The sequence below is a fragment of the Asterias rubens genome, chromosome 10, assembly GCF_902459465.1.
Source record: "Asterias rubens chromosome 10, eAstRub1.3, whole genome shotgun sequence".
Lineage (NCBI taxonomy): Eukaryota > Metazoa > Echinodermata > Asteroidea > Forcipulatida > Asteriidae > Asterias > Asterias rubens.
The window spans coordinates 10870385-10889068 of NC_047071.1; the positions used below are offsets into that span (position 1 = coordinate 10870385).

At 39.3% G+C, this 18684-nt stretch overlaps 2 protein-coding genes across 3 annotated transcripts in view; both read left to right on the forward strand.

Moving 5' to 3' along the window:
• The window catches only part of LOC117296024, a 1254-nt gene extending 1139 nt beyond the window's left edge, over positions 1–115 (forward strand). The window contains exon 2 of the mRNA XM_033778866.1: positions 1–115. This exon is cut by the window's left edge and continues 171 nt beyond it. Coding sequence (XP_033634757.1) covers positions 1–95 — 95 coding nt within the window. The 3' untranslated portion in view covers positions 96–115.
• Positions 116–1819: 1704 nt separating this feature from the next.
• The window catches only part of LOC117295488 (solute carrier family 12 member 3-like), a 39548-nt gene continuing 22683 nt past the window's right edge, over positions 1820–18684 (forward strand). For both annotated transcript variants that reach the window (XM_033778167.1, XM_033778169.1), the window contains exons 1-7: positions 1820–1959; positions 3359–3826; positions 5301–5417; positions 9423–9498; positions 10596–10691; positions 13478–13617; positions 14391–14501. In XM_033778167.1, coding sequence (XP_033634058.1) covers positions 3410–3826; positions 5301–5417; positions 9423–9498; positions 10596–10691; positions 13478–13617; positions 14391–14501 — 957 coding nt within the window. In that variant the 5' untranslated portion in view covers positions 1820–1959; positions 3359–3409. The remainder of the gene's footprint in view (positions 1960–3358; positions 3827–5300; positions 5418–9422; positions 9499–10595; positions 10692–13477; positions 13618–14390; positions 14502–18684) is intronic.

Genomic DNA, 18684 nt, shown 5'->3' on the forward strand with positions numbered 1-18684 from the left:
CTCAGGAACGATTAGCGGATCAATGTAATGAACTGCAAGAACTTGGGAAGTCGGTGGCAGAACAAGTGGATATGCTGAGAGTGCAGTTAAGCTGATGGTCCTTCGAGGCCTCCATACTCGTCTAGCAGTCAGTAAAACTGATTTTCAACAAGTCAAGAGGATGGAATCCAGCTTACATGATATTTCAAGAGCAAACTTAAAGACAGTGGACACTATTGGTAATTGTCAAGGACCAGTCTTCTCACTTGCTGTATCTCAACATATGCACGAAATAACAAACCTGTGAAAATTTGAGCTCAATCGGTCATCGAAGTTGCGAGATAATAATAAAAGAAAAAACAACCTTGTCACACGAAATTATGTGCTTTCTGATGCTTGATTTCGAGACCTCAAGTTCTAAATCTGAGGTCTCGAAATCAAATTCATGTAAAATTACTTCTTTCTCGAAAACTACTTCACTTCAGAGGGAGCCGTTTCTCACAATGTTTTATACATGTACTATCAACCTCTCCCCATTACAAGTTGCCAAGTGAGGTTTTATGCTAATAATTATTTTGAGTAATTACCAATAGTGTCCAATGCCTTGAAAGACCTGCTTGACTGAAAAATATGTCCAGTCGTGAACTTTGTTGAATTTCATTTGAAATATTCCAATAAAAAGGAAATCGAGTCATATGGCTTTAAATAGATGTTGTTGGTTAAAAAACACAATCATTACGAGTACCCTTATCCAGCAAGTCAGCAAGGCGTTGGACCATAATAGCTTGGACCCTAACTCTATGGTTAGCTCTATTGTTAGACCATTCATGGTTTGCTCCAATAATTTCATTGACAATCAGAATGTTCACTTTCACTAGACTGCAAGATTATTATTTACCAATCCATAGGCCGTGTCTGATTTTGCGGCTATGACTTTGACTGGATTGCCCCCATCTTCATGTATTGATAGACGAGTATCCCTGGTAGCATCCTTAGCAACAGTTGTAGCAACAGTTGTAGCCAGAGTCACAAACTCCAATAAACAGCCATATTATTTCATTCGGGAAAAAAGAGAGATAATTTTGAACTGTACAGCTTGACGACTTGAGGAGAATTCAAACTGATCTTTTAGAGCAAACAAGAAACACTTATGGAACTTGTCTTAAAACTGAATTTTAACCTACATGTATGTGGTTTATGGATGTAAATAGAAGAAGAATTTGTTAATCTAAAATTAATATTTATTAAATCCTTTCCTCTCTTGTTGAAAATAATGTTGTTCATTATCCATGTATATAAATAAAGCAGAACATACACATCACTTTTGATTTTGATCATTAATTGTGTCGGAGTAAAAGGAAAAAAACATTCAACAGAAAGTTAAGTTCATAAATTTGCCGATTATTACCACACACTCAACCGTTGAATCCCCTAAAGGCATTCTTTGCTGTGTTGGAGAGGGAGAGGGATCTGTGACCTACTCCACCGAACATGCCGAATTTTTCAGGAAAAAAATATCAGAAATGTGTAAAAATAATTATTTTCGGGTAAGTTTGTGTTTTTTGAAAGGCGGGGTAAGGTAAAGAATGTTATTGTATTCATCAAGAAACGATTTCTTGGGACTCTTCGTGAAGCATGGGCTTTATATATAAAAGTGGTAAAAGTAATAATGGCTTTTGACCATAGAGTTATATTTTATAAGAACTTGACGGATCAAAATCGTTGTCACTAACCAAGATAGAGGGCGCTATTCCCGGCGCCACTAGATTGTTAACGGGTATGATGCGTGCTATAGTACTTAGTAGTGTGCATCATGATCATGCATGACCCATGACACATAATCACTCACCGGTGTCCGGTCGATCGACCATCGACAGATGAAGGAGGAAATTTACAGGAGCTAGTGAGAGCTACCATCATGATTTCACTTGTTTACTGACCGGTAAATTGCTCAATATTGTCAACACAGTGAGGAAACCTGTAAGTATGTTGTGGTCGATAAGCTTGTCTTATGACACGTTTTTGCTCATTATTTTTTATGAATAAAGGCACAATTAATTGCAGACGGTTTGGAGTTCGGGTCACCCAAGTCAACTCGTACCCAAGTCAAATGAAATCGTACCCAAGTCAACTCGTACCCAAGTCAGCTCGTACCCAAGTCAACTCGTACCCAAGTCAACTCGTACCCAAGTCAACTCATACCCAAATAAATGTTTACCCAATTTGGGATTTTCAAATCATACTGATAAATATTGTGGTTTAATTAATTTATTTAATATGTAATTGTAAAAATTGTTGTAGTAAAATATTATTATTAATAATTAGGCTAGTGTAATGATTTCGTTTTTTTTTTTTTTTTCATGTTGCAGGTAACAAACAGAATAAGCGAATTAAACGCAAACGGCCTTAAATGTTATTTTTTTTTTTTTTTTTTTACTTGGTTGGGAGCAGTTCACTAATATTAACTTCCCATACAATGTACGTTATACGGTATGAGTTGACTTTGGTACGAGTTGACTTTGGTACGAGTTGACTTGGGTACAATATTTTGGATACTAGTTGACTTGGGTACGAGTTGACTTGTGTACGAGTTGACCCGTTTCAACGGTTTGATGATCGCCCGGCGCTCTGGTTGTTTTATCCCAGTAGTAGACCTACATGCAGTATAAATAGTTGTCACAGTATGCTGTATATATAGTACAGCTCAAGCTTTTGTGCCTACCATGACCTTTGACTCATCATAGCTTTGACTCATAGGGGTAGTCTAGCGAACTTGCAATGGGTGCATTCATTTAGCTTCCCTGGGTCATCCCCGGTCTGCCACAGTGCCCACTTCCAGGGGCTCACCACCCAGGTCAGCCCCCAGTGCCCTGCTTGGGGAGTGGGTCACTTGGGGGCTGGCCCCAGGTAAGCGACGTCACTGCGAGAGCGATGAGTGGTCGTTCGTTTAGCTCTTGTCAGGGGCTCACCCGAGTGAGCACTGCGGGGTAGACCAAGGGAAGCTAAACGAACGCGTGATGAGTTTCATCATAACCCTACCCCACCCCCCCCCCCCCGAAAAAAGCCATCCTCAATTATTATTATCAGAAGTTTCCTAAAAGTGATGACTCGTCAAACAATAGGCTATTGTAGCCATTGTAGCCAAGATGGGCGCAGCCCGGATGGGCAAGCCCACCCAGGACTAGCAAAATTCGCTGCCCAGCACAGATTTCCCCCAGATTGCACTTTGATGGCCCCACATCTGACATGTCTAAATCATAAATAATTTTGTTGCACCGCCCACCCTCGGTGAACCGAATTGGATTTAGAATCTACTAAAACCGGGTCTGCACTGATTGTATCCATTCCTATAGCAACTTAATTTTTTTCTCTGAAACAGTGACAGGAAGTTACATTTTCGCAAGGCTACGTCACACGAACATATACAAGGATGAGTGACTCAGAGTCATGTGATGATGGGGCAGGGGTGGTTAGCAGTCCCCTTATGAGCCAAGAGAGAGAAGCTGTCAGTGCCTTGCCGAACGCTGCTGAAGTAAACAACTCCAAGAACATGGATAAATCTCTCGTGGAGGACGGCCGGGGCCCTAGAAAGGGATCCATGAGGCAGTCCCCGACCAAGAAAAAACATGGACGCTTCCACGTCAATCTCATCAACGAGAAGGGTAGAGAATCGCTGAGTCCCGGCCGACAGGATAGTACGGACGAAACTTTGGATCATGTGACGGCCGCTAACTCTTTTGGACACACCATCGAGGCGGTACCCCAGCTGGATCATTACAGAAATCGGTTTTCTTTGATGGCAACGGGGAAGACGCGTCCAACGCTTTATGAGCTTCATGAACCAAAGGTAAACATGTTTACAATTTAAACTTTAGAGCCCCTGCCCACCATAATACAACCTGACATGTACATACGTACAGGACTCGAATTTGAAAAGAAAATCCACAATGACAGGACAAAGGGCTTGTTGAAAAATAATTTACAGGCCGAGGAATATTCTAACAAGACTTGAACAGCTTAACATGCATACTGTTTTTATTTTAAAAGCACTATGCTCTTTGCAATCCCTGTATCATTGTTTCAGGTCTCCATGCTTCTTTATTAAAGGATTTGGGTACTTTTTCAAAATGTCCATGATTTTACATTAAACTTACAGGGTTTGAAGATAATGATAGTGGAAAGCTTCCCTTCAAATATTACTTACATGTACTGAGGTGCTGTAGTTTTTGAGAAATTAGTAAAACAGTTTCATGAAAATACGTAAGATGTATTATGCTTTAAAAAAAATTTGTTTCATGAGAGGAAAACTATTTTCATGATATCGTTTTACTCATTTCCCCAAAACTACAGCACCTCAGCACGTAATATTTTCAGGGAAGCTTTCTACTGTCATTATCATCAAACTGTGTCAGTTTAGTGTAAAACTGTGGACATTGTGTTTTTTCTCCTACAAAAAGTATACACCCTGTAAAAGGGCAAGGTCACTAAGGCATTTTCTCCTTGGTAAACATGGTAAAGGGAACCAGGTACATGTACAATAGATGAGGAAATTGCATTGTTCATCAGCATTTCAAGGGCACTGCTTGCCAATGACAAGGGGGCATTGAGGCAGTCGCCTTCATTACCTCCATGAAGTATCAGGGTCTGTTGTTTGCTGGCGGACAGTCAAAATTACAAATGTAGCTCCCAGAATGTAATGGAAGTTGACTTTTCCCACAAGGTCAGCCTACTTGTATAACACCAAGGAGCTCTAGAATTTATTGTTAGTCTGCTTTTCCTGATGAAATTTGCATCATTGAGTTCAAGAAAATGCAGACTGATTAATTTTTTTGTCTGGTCTCGTAATCAAATTAAACAGAACTGTCACCTTCGGATATTCATGAAGGCCTACTACGTAATGTGATGATGATGCAATTGCGAGGAATTTTTTGTGAAATTTGAGTGTGTACAATGATGGCTAACTTGTCTGAATCCATCAATGCGTATTGTCGGGGAAAACAAACCAAAATTGCTTTAATTTGCCATGAATCGCCTTTCACTTTACAGCGAAATTGGCAAAATTCTTACATACTTAGTTTTATTTGTATTTTTTTTTGTACACAATAATTGTACAATAACCGATTTAGTTCAAATCAGTTGTTTAAGTTTAATATGGGGCCGGTTTAAATAAGAGCCGAGACTGTATTGTACATTGTAAAATGTCTAAGCATGGCAATATATTGAAAGTTCATATAAAGATGAATCTGAACCACACTGAGTCAGTATTTTTTGTAAGTTTTACAATGGTTTTTATAATTCGTTTTGATGCATGCCCTTTACAGACCAAGGCGGCCCAGTCTGCAGATACACCCATGGACTCGATTAATATGGATGAAGGAGAAATGGCTGCAACAGGAGCCAGTGATGCTCTTAAATTCGGATGGATCAAAGGAGTTCTGGTAAGAATTAGCTGAGCATAATAATTGAACTCAAATTCAGAATGTACAATGTAAAGTTGTGTTGTAATGGTTTTCTTTTCCCTGGGGCCAATTTCATAGAGCTGCTTAAGCAAAAAAATTGCTTAAGCATGAAAATAGCTGTTACTGGCAAAAATGTCATGCCATGGTGTACATTGCTTGTGACTGGTATTTAGCTGTTGTTTACTTGGCATAACAATTGAGTGGAGTCTTGGCCGGTAATCTGATTTTACTGAGCAACGATTTTTTTGCTTAAGCAAAAATTTGTGCTTAAGCAGCTCTATGAAATTGGGCCCTGGTCTTGACTCCTGTGCCCCTTCAAATTGTGTCCCTTTAAAGGGTGTACGGCTGTATGTACTTTTTGTAGGACAAAAACACAATGTTCACAGATTTACACCAAACTTACACAGTTTGAAGATAATGATAGTAGAAAGCTTCCCTGAAAATACTACGTGCTGAGGTGCTGTAGTTTTTGTGTAATGCGTAAAAAAATGTAATGAAAATAATTTATGTCTCATGAAACAAAATTATTTTTAAGCATTTACAAACGTATTTTCATTACATTGTTTTACTCATTTGTCAAAAACTACAGCACCTCAGTTAGTAATATTTGAAAGGAAGCTTTCCACTACATGTATCATTATCTTCAAACCCGTAAGTTTAATGTAAATCTATGGACATTTTGAAAAAGTACCCAAATCCTTTAAGTTTAAGCTGTGCTCAACTCTATTGTATGATGTTGTTTGTTTCTATTTATTTCTTAAAGGGAATGTACCTTTGGTGTCTTTTTATCCTAAAATATAATGCAACTAACTTTTGGAAATTTCAATCCAAAAGGTGGCTGGGATTTTGAAATAAGAACTGTGGCAAATCTGGTGCCTTATAACTTCAGCGCAGGAAGAACATTACCTAATTGGATGCACTACGGATCAAACGTTTTGTACAGTTACTACACATTGTATTTCTCAGATTTAAATTTTTCTGGTAATCCCTCTCTCTAAAACCACATTCCTTTGAAGGGAATCAATTCTCAAAATGCTCCCGTATCAACAGCTGAAGTGCTTCTTGCCAAAAAGTTTTTAAAGACACTGGAAACTATTGGTAGATCAAAGACTAGTCTTCTCACTTGGTGTATCTCAACATACATGCATGTATGCAGGAAATAACAAACCTGTGAAAATTTGAGCTCAATTGGTTGTCGAAGTTGCGCGAGATAATAATGAAAGGAAAAACATCCTTGTCACACAAAGTTGTGTGTGTTTAGATGGTTGATTTCGAAACCTCAAATTCTAAATCTGAGGTCTCGAAATCAAATTCGTGGAAAATTGCTTTTTCTCGAGAAATATGGCACTTCAGAGAGAGCCATTTGTTTATACCATCAACCTTTCCCCATTAATCGTCACCAAGTAAGGTTTTATGCTTATAATTATTTTGAGTAATTACCAATAGTGTCCACTGCCTTTAAGGTCATTGACTTATGGAGTAAAGCCTGTTTCATGCTTCCTGCGATTGTGAAAGGGAAGGGAACGATGACGTCACAAATTTGCACTGAATAAATCGCAGTGCAGTTGAGCTCAACTCTTGTGAATTACTCACAGCGCGAAAACAGAGTTGTGATGTCATTATTTGGATCTTATCCGCATTCCTAGGAAGTGTGATCCGGGCTCCATTAGGCCTAACGAAAGTATCCCTCCCATGATTGTTTTAATTGAAGTGACATACTACGTATGTAGTCTACAAAAAATACCTGCCACGACTAAGAAACTATAAATAACCCCCTGAAGTTCAAAGCCCAGACTGAAGTAAAAAATGATTCAAACACGTAAACGACACACGTGGTGTAAAATACAAATATGTAGGTGTACTGTGATTCATCCACCACATCCATCCAGTGTGTGCTACATGTATTTTTGTAACTCTGGCTTTACATAGCTGTGTGGAGGATGGCGATTAATCACAAATATTAAAAATAAATTTATTTAAAAAATGGTACCGTATGTAATAACAAACTATAAAAAAAAACAATAATCAGATAATAGCAACTTTTCACTTGTTTGCATTTTTTTTTTTTTTTTTTTTTTTCTTTCTTTTCTTTTGGAGGGGAGGGGTTGGGGTGGTATAATTTACAAAAGTGAGTTTAACCAACATTTTATCATGCGTTGACAAAAACAGATTGGCCCTAGAATTACACTACTGTACACATTGAGGAAATTCACAGTTTGTTATTTGAAACTTGTGCAAAATACGTTAGTGGTTTAGAGAGGCATGTTTTATTTCCAAGAAAAAAAGAAGTATATCAAGCAATAAACCATTTCAGGGCACAGGTAAAAACACAATCATGACAATATCGTCTGTAAAGCAATACCTTCACCTCGAACATAACATGTCTATAAAGCCAAATACTTCATTTCACTGCCCAGATTGCAGACCGTGGATCAGTTCCATGACCTTTGGAATCCTAGCTTGCTCCCCTCTCTTTTAAAGGTATTTTTTTCTGTGACCAGGTGCTGACCAGTGTGTATGCCAACAAAGTCTCCCTAATATATGTACATGTATGCCTGTGTGAAACCTTATAACTTGTAAACATTCTTTCTCTAGTATTACATTTACTGTAGTGTAGGGTACAACATATAACTTGTACAACATACAAATGTCAGCTAAGAATGTCTAGGTTGCAGTAACCATGGTTACACCATAATTAATTTATGTCGTTGTTCTTGAGAACTGTCTTGCTTTTCATTTTAACATACTGTATATATGCATGATGTGTAGCAGATTTCAGAATTTAGGAGACGTACACATGTAGGGCCCTACACTGTACAAACATTGACAAACAGTTCTGAAGAAAAAAATTTTTTCCTGGTTTTGTTAAAGTACATTGCTAGGGACAACTGTACATCTTTGGCTGAGTGAATCAGTGCAAGGGGACTTCTCATTATTAAACTCACTGCCTTGGAGATTGAAGAGAGATAATAATTTGTTTCAACGTTTTGACTACCCTAATGAGCCTGTCATAAGAATACAGGAAGTCTTTGAAGTTAATGAGAAGTCCCCTTCATCCACTCAGCAAAAGTACATTACAGAAGTCCCAGCGGATTTCCTACATGTTACATCTCCCTAAGTAGTGTACAAGTAACATACAGTTGTACATGTACGTACTTAATCTAACGTTTTAAAAACTAACATGACTAAGTACATGTAGTTGTCCTATTAAAAGTCTGCTCCACTGCAATAATAGCAAGACAAGTTCTTAAGAAGAATCTACCTAAAAGTGGATGGTGTAACCCAAAACTGATTATATATTCATATACCCCCGACAGTTTCTCTACTCCTATTGGTGGAGAGCGCGTCACGTGGGGGTGTTTGAATGGTTGACAATGACCAGTGTTTACAACTGGGTGGTTTCCGCGTGTCAGGCGTGCAAGATTATCACGCTGAACGCAATTCATAGCTATTAGTAACAGCGCGTAATCTACTTCTAAGCGCGCGCGTAGTCTTTTTCTAAGCGCGCGTGTACACACAACCTATGCCCAACAGACTCTTCACAAAGTTATTGGAAAAAAAAATTAAAACCTCAAATTTTCAACTGTCAAAGTAATGTTTTCAACTGTAATTGTATTTTGTTAACGTTTTTTTAACAATAGGGCATTTATGAATGGGAATAAAAGAGTAGTGACTCGTTCTTAAACGTCCGTTTAAAACCTTGCAGGGTCTTTGCTGTGCGCTAAAGGCCCTCGTCTTCAGCTCGGGCCTTTATCACATGGCAATTCGACCCTGCCGGCTTTAAACAGCAGTGTAAGAACTCATCGCTACCCTTTTATTCCCCTATTTATACCTCAACTCGTTAAATGTTAAGATACATCGGATTGTACATTGTACATCCAAACTTTTCAGGTTCCTTTTTCTAAAGGTTACAAAGATTATTTGACATTTTTGTACATGTTTGTCAAGAAATAAGTTATTGATTATAACTCCTTCTTTCTTCAGGTAAGATGTCTCCTGAACATCTGGGGTGTGATGTTGTTCCTTCGAATGTCATGGATCGTTGGGCAAGCTGGAATAGGTAATGTACACTCCCTGTCAACTTCCACCGTCCCTCCCCCCCCCCCCCCCCTGAGTTCAGGATCTCCTTGAGTATTAAAATGTTCTTTTGTTTTCTTGAAAAATATAGCAGTCGCCAATAGAACCCTACATTGTGTAGATCCTTTTGTCGAAACCTGAAAAACTGTATTTTTGGTGGTGCACAGAGTCTGTAAATCTCTGGAATGATAATGTCTAGGAGGTTCCAGGTGCCAAAAAGGGAGAACCCAGCCCCCCCCCCCCACACACACACACGCAAGTGTGTAAACACCTGCAATCGGGGACCCTCCTTTGTTCAACTTTTTGTGATAGCAACCAGGGACCAGAATGATTTCCTTTGTGATAGCAACCGTGGACCTATTGTCCCTTTTGTTAAAGGTCCCCGGTTTGAATGTGGATACCTACCCACACACACACACACACACACTGCTAAAAATGGTATTCTTGAAATATTCGAGGGACTGACACAAGAAATATATTCTCAAAATAAGATGTTTTTCTTGTTTCAAGAATACCGTTTTTAACAGTGCATGCGTTTTGTTCTTAAAAGGTTGTCACATTCATCAATCCTCAAACTGCATAAAAACCTAATTAAAAAACTTTTATAGTCAGAAAAATTAAATGAGATGATAAGTAAAGCCTGGTTCATACTTTCTGTGAAAGCTTTGTGCAAAGCACATTTTCTTGCATCACAATTGGAAGGGGAACACGTAGTGATTGTTATGTCACCAAAATTATTATAAACTGGGCTTTATTCTGGAGATGTTCATATTGTAATTATTAAATAGATGTTAAAAATGCATCGGGGATAAAGAATTGATTTACCTATACACCGATGTGTGTTATCACTGTATACTTTCCCGAGTCCTGTGAACAAAATATCACAGGCATTACTCGGGTGCAATTCTAGAGCAATGTCATACATGTACCAATTGTCTACTGAGATTGCCCATAGCTAGAGGCAGTTCGAATCCTATGTTTTGGCAGATAGGTACCACAAGGATTTGTGTTAAATTTGCATCAAGGATAAAGAATAAATCAAAAATAATATTGTAATAATTTTGTTTTCCCCTTCTTCAGGATTCTCCATTCTCATTGTTTTGATGGCAACAGTAGTGACTGTACTCACAACCCTGTCCATGTCAGCCATCTGCACCAATGGAGAGGTCAAAGGAGGTAGGTAGCCATAGCAAACGAGGTCACTGCACATGCTCAGTTGGCAGCCCTTGTCACTGTTAAGGTCACGTGTAAGATGTCTGAGTTATGTGAATTATTTGTGGATTGACTCACATATCCTGTTTACTGTTGTTATCAATATTTAAGATAAGTGGAAAGAGGTTGCTCTCCTGCATCTAGACTGTTACATGTAGCACTTTCAGGCTAATAAGTTGTAGTCTTTGCCCAAGACATCAGTGATCGAAGTAGAAAGATGGAATGGTTGCGCTCCCTTGGTAGCACTTTTAGACTGATAAGTGGTAGTCTTGGACCAAGACGTGAGTGATCGAAGTTGAAAGATAGAATGGGTTGCTCTCCTGCTATCACTTTCAGGCTGATAAGTTTTAGTCTTGGCCCAAGACGTCAGTGATCGAAGTAGAAAGATGGAATGGTTGCACTCTCCTGGTAGCACTTTTAGGCTGATAAGTTGTAGTCTTGGCCCAAGACGTCAGTGATCAAAGTGGAAAGATGGAATGGTTGCTCTCCTCCATCTAGACTGTATATCAGGCATGAGAATCTTCCGGTTTAAACCAGAATTCCGGTCTTTTCCTTTCAAAATTGTAGTCTCCGAGTTCGATGTGAATTTGCTATAAAATTCGTGGGGTAGGTTTTTGGGGGTATACATTTGGATTTCTCTAATCCCTCTTCTCTAGTCAGACAATGTCAGTTTACCTTTGTAATTGTTATTATCGCGGATCCACACGTACGGCGTTCATGAAAAAACGGCACCTAAAAACTAAACAATAAATTGCCGTCCAGCAACTGGCCCAGTTTACGGCTTGTGGTCTTCCTGGCATCGCGCATGCATGCAGCAGCAGCGACAGATGTATAAACTTGCCTCATTCCTTGCTTCGTTTATAGTGGTACGGTTCAATAATGTTTGCGTGTAATGCGCTTGCTGCTGCAGCAAAGATAACACGTGTGGAGACTTTTGAAAGTCTACTGAAAAAACAATGCACGTGTTTGCACCATGTGTACTGTGTACTGTGTACTGTGTACTGTGTACGTGCAGGTTTGTACACGAACCAATGAGTGGCGCGGCACGAATCTGAGATCGCCGGCAGGCCATGGAAAACTGGTACCTGTTATTGCCTCACAACCAGCGAAAGATATATTGGGAACCAGCGAACACACTGTACGTCCGGACGACGTGCTTTCTTCATTGGTTCTATTTCTATGTTGGGGTCTAATCTCAACCTCGTTCCAGTTATACCCTATGCTGAATAACAACCTCTTTCTCAAAAACACATTGCTCTCGCCAGATATATAGGCCTATATATATTTTAAAATGTGCGTCGCTGACGGATCGTTAAATTCACAAACATTTAATTGCAAAAGAATTTCTTTTACACAACCGAATTTCAAATCAAGAACCTATAAAAATGGTTGTTGGTGAGAAAAAAAAAGCATTTTCAAGGGCAGAAATAAGGGATAAGATCGTCAGAAAAATTAAAATATTATTACTATTATTTTTTTTTTTTTCTTTCTTTTTCCGGAATTGTTACAAAATCGCAGGCGAACCCAAAATTGTTTGAATTGTTTGAGCTTTACATTCCTTATTTTCCCTTAAACCTATTTAAAAAAAAACAAATGGAAAAATCACACAAAAGTAGCTCACTTCTACCTGGAAAAATAGGTGTCAGAAATGCATCAGAGACCACCACAGAGCTTCTAAAATACCCAGAGCTCCCAGGGCCCTTAAGCGGGCCCTGGACCCCGGCCGTAGGGGACTTCGCGCTGCGCGCTTCGCACACAAAAATGATGGAATATTGACATTTCCGATCAACTAAATTTTTTTCCTGTTTTTTTATCATCACCCATTCTCATGCCTGGTATATGTAGCCCTTTTAGGCTGATAAGTTGTAGTCTTGGCCCAAGACGTCAGTGATCAAAGTGGAAAGATGGAATGGTTGCTCTCCTCCATCTAGACTGTATATGTAGCACTTTTAGGCTGATAAGTTGTACTCTTTGCCCAAGACGTCAGTGATCGAAGTAGAAAGATGGAATGGTTGATCTCCTGCTTGCAGTTTCAGGCTGTAGTCTTTGCTCAAGATGTCAGTGATCGAATAGAAAGATGGAATGGTTGCTCTCCTGCAAGCAGTTTCAGGCTGATAAAATGTGGTCATGGCCCGAGACATCAGATAGTTAATATATTGTACTGCGCTCGGTTGTAATTCGCTACAGCAAGCCCTTTTATGGCATGATTTTAAATCAACTTGACTGGCTCATCAAGTTGGTTAAGTAATACCTAAAGAGGGTGTGCTGTAGTGATTTCAACAGAGCATACACTATCCACTATCAACCGCTGACGTCTTGGGCCAAGGCTAGATGACATTGTGCCTATTGAGTTTCACAAAGCCTAGTGCTGCCAACTCTCCCTGGTTATGAAGAAAGTCCTCTGCATATAAACCAATCTGTTCATGGTTTGTGATGATTTCCATAATTGTGGTAACTTTTTCTTTATAAGTTGAGTATACATAGCTCTACATATCTCCCTGTTTGTTAACAAAATCTCCCTGATTGCAAGATGCAATTGTTGCCAGCTCCAAAAGCCGGTAAGCAGAATGTTTATGTCATAATCGCTGCTTAATCATCTGCAAATCAAATGGCATGCTTACTCGCCGCCGGTTTCTGTTAGCAGTTTCTGTGGTACAAAAATTGTGAACATGTATGCCCATTCAGTTTCAAATTATTTGCAGGAAGTATGAATCGGGCTTTAATACTGTTTTTTGTTGTTGTTGATGTAGGTGGAGCATACTACATGATATCTCGTAGTCTGGGACCAGAGTTTGGGGGATCCATCGGTCTCATATTCTCCGTTGCTAATGCTGTAGCCGTTGCGATGTACGTGGTGGGTTTTGCCGAGGTGGTACGGGATCTGCTAGTGGTAAGTTCAGAAGGGAAAACAAATTGACAAATAGTTGTTGTTTAACTTTCTTATAAAAAGATCAACATATTTCCTGCCATATGACATGTATGACATGGGGCCCTTGTGCACTTTTTGTATGCACTGTCAGAGTGCTTTTCAATGACTTTCAATTTTTTGTTTAATCGAATAAAAAAAGGGAATCCTTTAAAAAAACAAAAACATGTATCCTGTATCGAGTTTAAGTGTAGCAATCAGTCTTAGACAGTAGGCATTTGCCTTTGCCTGTGGTCTCGATGTCTCACACGCCACACAACCCTATCCTGCATACAACTGATTAGCTCCTCCTCGTTTACTCCTGCATCCTCGATCAGGGTCTTGAGCACAGGGTCTTCCAGGACTGTGCCTGTCGTGGGTGGCCTCCAACACAATGACTTTATTGGCTAGCAGTGACCAGCAAGGCGCAACAGACGTTCCTTAACTTTCTCACTGAGTGGAGGGATGTTGCCATAGAGCTGCCACCAATTTAATAGATTGAAATTTTCATCAGGGATAAAGAATATTAATTTTTGTTGCACCCATACGTGTATAAAACCATAAAAAAAAATAATAATAGACTGCCGCCAAGCTGCCTTGCAGACCATTTGTCCCAACGAAGATGCATTTCTTCCATTCAAAAATCAAAGCACAACTGCTGAAGTGCCGTCTCTGGTTAAGCATAACTGTTTTTGTATTCTTAATATTTCTGTTGTTTTCATAGCTTTCTCCCCTCTTGTCTCGATAAAACTAAACAGGAAGCTGGACTGTCAATCATGGACCCTGCTAACGATGTTCGGATCATCGGTGAGGTAACATTACTTCTCTTGCTGGGAATAACGATGATTGGAATGGCATGGGAGGCTAGGGTAAGATAATTTTTTTTAAATCTAATAACATGTACATTTTATTATAGCCATCTTGATGATCTTACCCAGATGGATATTTTTGTCTTCCTTTTGAAATATTTTTTAATAAACATAAATTGTTTTTAAAGTAAAAACTGATTTGGGATTTTCAGGTTTTTTTTTTTCACCCCATCCCCCACCCCACAATTTCCCCCAAAAATTGTTTTAAATTTTACACATTGCCAATTCCGAGATTGAATGCCACTTTTCTTTCTGACTGTGTAGATTATTTTTATAATATCAAGTCCTGCTGTTGTGTTAAATGAGGATGGGCATTTACTACTGTTATTGGGGATAAAGAACCAAACACCCAGACAGTGACAGAATGGGAATGGTTCTATATAGACCCCCTTGCACAACCTGGAATGCACTACCAAACAATGCCTGTCTACCTGCCTTTTTTGGGGTCAATTCCTTTGGGCATGTTTTGACTCCTAAAATGGCAGACAGGATGGGCACAAGTAGGTTCCAGGGGTCTATTGGGTGTGGGTGCATTGTTACCACAGGTCTCCTGCAAGGGGTGTATCACTCACACTGCCGTCTGGACCACGTCAGGCTCCCGTTATAGACTGACTTAAAGGTACTGGACTGGATTTCACGAAAAGCTAGGATTAATCCTTTCTCGAGTTAGGAAGAGAAACCCGTCCTAACTTAGTTTTAAGATTAATCCTAAGTTAGGAAGAGTTCGGTAAAATCGATGGCAGTGTCTTCACTTTGTGTACGTCCCAACATAAATGCATAAAATAACAAACTAAAAAAATATTACCCTTGTTGCACACTTTGTGTCTTCGGGTTTGAAGTCTTTTAATATTTGAGTTAGAAAATAACTCTTTCTCAAAAACTACATTGCTTCGGTTCAGAGGGAACCGTTTCTCACAATGTTTTATACTATCAACCTCTCCCCATTACTCATTACCAAGTAAGGTTTTTGCTAATAACTATTTTGAGTAATTACCAATAGTGTCCACTGCCTTTTAGTTTAAACGTTTTTATCAGTAGACAGTACATGTAGAACATAAAAAATACACTGTATGAACAGTCAAACTTGAGGTAAGTTTTTAAATGTCCACTGTTGATCATTGACTAACATCTATGTATCATCCGATCTGGAGGGCAAAGAAATTATAATTATTGTAGTTTCCCCAGGCCCCAATGCCCTTGAGCTGAAGTAAGTGCGATGTGAATAGTATCTATTCAGCACAACTTATGACACCATGTGTTATCTCCCCCCCCCCCCACCATAAAACCATTAACGAGCTGTGAAAAGTCTCTTGGTAAATACAGAACAAGTTCTTGCCAAGTATCACCCCCACACATTTTATTGCACAGTGTTTTACCCCCCCCCCCCCCCCAACTATGGGTGCGTTCGAATAGCTTCCCTGGGTCTACCCCGCGGTGCTCACTCAGTGAGCCCCTGACAAGAGCTAAACAAACGATCACTCATCGCTCCCGTATTGACGTCATGCACCTGGGGCCAGCCCCCAAGTGACCCACTCCACAAGCAGGGAACTGGGGGCTGGCCTGGGTGAGCCCCTGGAATGACGTCAAAGCTATGCAGACCGGAGTCGACCCAGGGAATCTAAACGAACGCACCCTATAAAACCTGTAGTTACCTGGTTACTGACATGACTGAGCTGTGAATAGTCTCTAAATAAAACAGAACAATCTTGACCATTTGCAAACAGCTGGCGAAACAAAACAGTGAACTGAAGTTAGTGTGTCTGGAACAGTATCTGTTCGGCACAACTTATTATGTGTACATGTATTGAAATTTCCTGCGGAAAAGACTTTCAACAGACAAGATGCAGTACCCCAAATCACAGAAAATGAACTAAATTGAATCAGATTTAAAGCCATTATGCACTTTCGGTAAACAGTATTGTCCAAGTCCCACACTTCGTGTTTCACAACTTATGTATAAAATAACAAACCTGTGCAAATTTAGGCTCAATCGGTCATCGGAGTCGGGAGAAAAAAACGGGAAAACCCACTTTTGTTTCCACATGTTTCGCCGTGTCATGACATGTGTTTAAAATTAATCTGTAATTCTCGCTGCCGAGAATTGATGTTGTTTTAATGTGATCTCAAAAAGTAAAGCATTTCATGGAATAATATTTCAAGAGAAGTCTTTCACCATTACATGTACTTCTGTAAACCATGTAAGTTAATTGTAAGTTTGTGAACTTTTTTTTCTTCTTTTCTGTACCGAAAGTGTATAATGGCTTTAAGGCGAACGTGAAGATAAGATGAAGTGATATTTTTTGTTCACCTTTCAAAGTCAGATTAGACACGTCTTACAGACTTTGTATCTGCAGGAAATTATGATATACATGTATGAGTACAACTGTACATGTACTTTACCTACATGTACATGTTTGCATGAACTTAGCAAAGGACACTATACGTACGTAGCAAAAGCACAGGACACATGCGTCACTTGCAGTGGGTGCCATGGGTTATTTCGAGGACTGGTAGACACGTTTTATATCCTGCTTTCCCCTTCAGCTCTTCTTACTTGCTGTACGTCGGCTGACTATGCTCACTTCCCAAGCAAAACCAAAATAAACAAACTTATAATTTAATTCGTGGCTACATGTACGTAACCGGCCTTTGCTAAGTTGAGAGAGTTGGGGGGGGGGGGCTAGACGAACTCTACACGACACATATGTTGGTCCAACCCATACATGCCTTATACATAGCATAACTAGACAGCAGCCCTGCTTTCTGATGAGTCAGGAGCTGTAATTATGAAATGCTTCAAGTGATCAGCCTGATTGACATGACCTATTGGACTCTAATTTGTTCATTTAGTGTGAGAGACAAATTGTTCTTGTGAAAGGGCAAGGCAGTCGGCCCCCTTGTTAAAGGACGCCGCTCTATAGAGGATATGTATTAATGTGTACTGGATTAGTTCAATACCACAATTGCCTTGTCCTTCTTGTGGGACATTAAACTGTATTGTCCCATGTATACTAGAATTGATATTGTGTACTTGTATGTAAAAGAACAAAGAACAATGATAAATCAGGGACAACTACATGTACATGTAGGAGTTATAACCCTGTTGTTTCAGCAGCCCTTGATTACAAGTTTCCTCAGGCTTACGAGCTATATTGTTTTAATTCGCTTGGTTTCATTATTAGACACAAATTAAAATAAAGAACATTTGCTCTTTGGTTTTGCAGTGACATCAAAGGACACATTGTATTTTCATTTACTTTCTCAAGGACTTGCACTGTTAGGGACAAGGCTTGTTAATTTGTTCTTGTTAAGGGCGAGCAAGTTGGGCCCCTTATAAAGGGTGTTCCTCTTTTAAGAAGGAAATGCAAATGTGTACTGGATTAAAATTCAATACCATAACTGCCTTGTCCTTCCGATGGGACATTGAGCCGTAGGTCCCATGTACTAGGATTGTTACTGTGAATGTTTCGGAGGAGTTGAGCACATTTCAACTACTGCAAATTGTATGTTGCACATTTGTGACATCAAAATTTGTACCGCATTCGCACTCGCAGGAAGTATGAACCAGGCATCCTTGGTTTCGTTGCCAGGGGCATGGAGGTCACATAATAAATGTTGCCCTTTGTGCCACAGTCATATGGTACACTCTTTCTTACAAAGACACCAAATGAACAACATACAAATATTGAGTAACTCTTGCAGATCTTGTATTTGACAAACTTAAAGGCAATGGACACTATTGGTAATTACTCAAAATAATTATTAGAATAAAACCTTACTTGATAACGAGTAATGGGGAGAGGTTGATAGTATAAAAAACATTGTGAGAAAAGCTCTCTCTGAAGTGACGTAGTTTTCGAGAAAGACAATTTTACATGAAGTTGATTTCGTGACCTCAGAATTAAAATTTGAGGCCTCGAAATCAAGCTTTTGAAAGCACACAACTTCGTGTGATAAGGATGCCTTTTCTTTCATTATTGTCTCGCAACTTCAACGACCAATTGACATGATTGAGCTCAAATTTGCACAGGTTTGTTATTTTATGCATGTTGAGATAGACCAAAGGAGAAGACTAGTCTTTGACAATTACCAATAGTGTCCGGTGTCTTTAAGAACCTTTTTCTCATCATTGACACAGGGTTATGTAAATAATATTGAGATAACTGCTACATTAGTGGTTTTC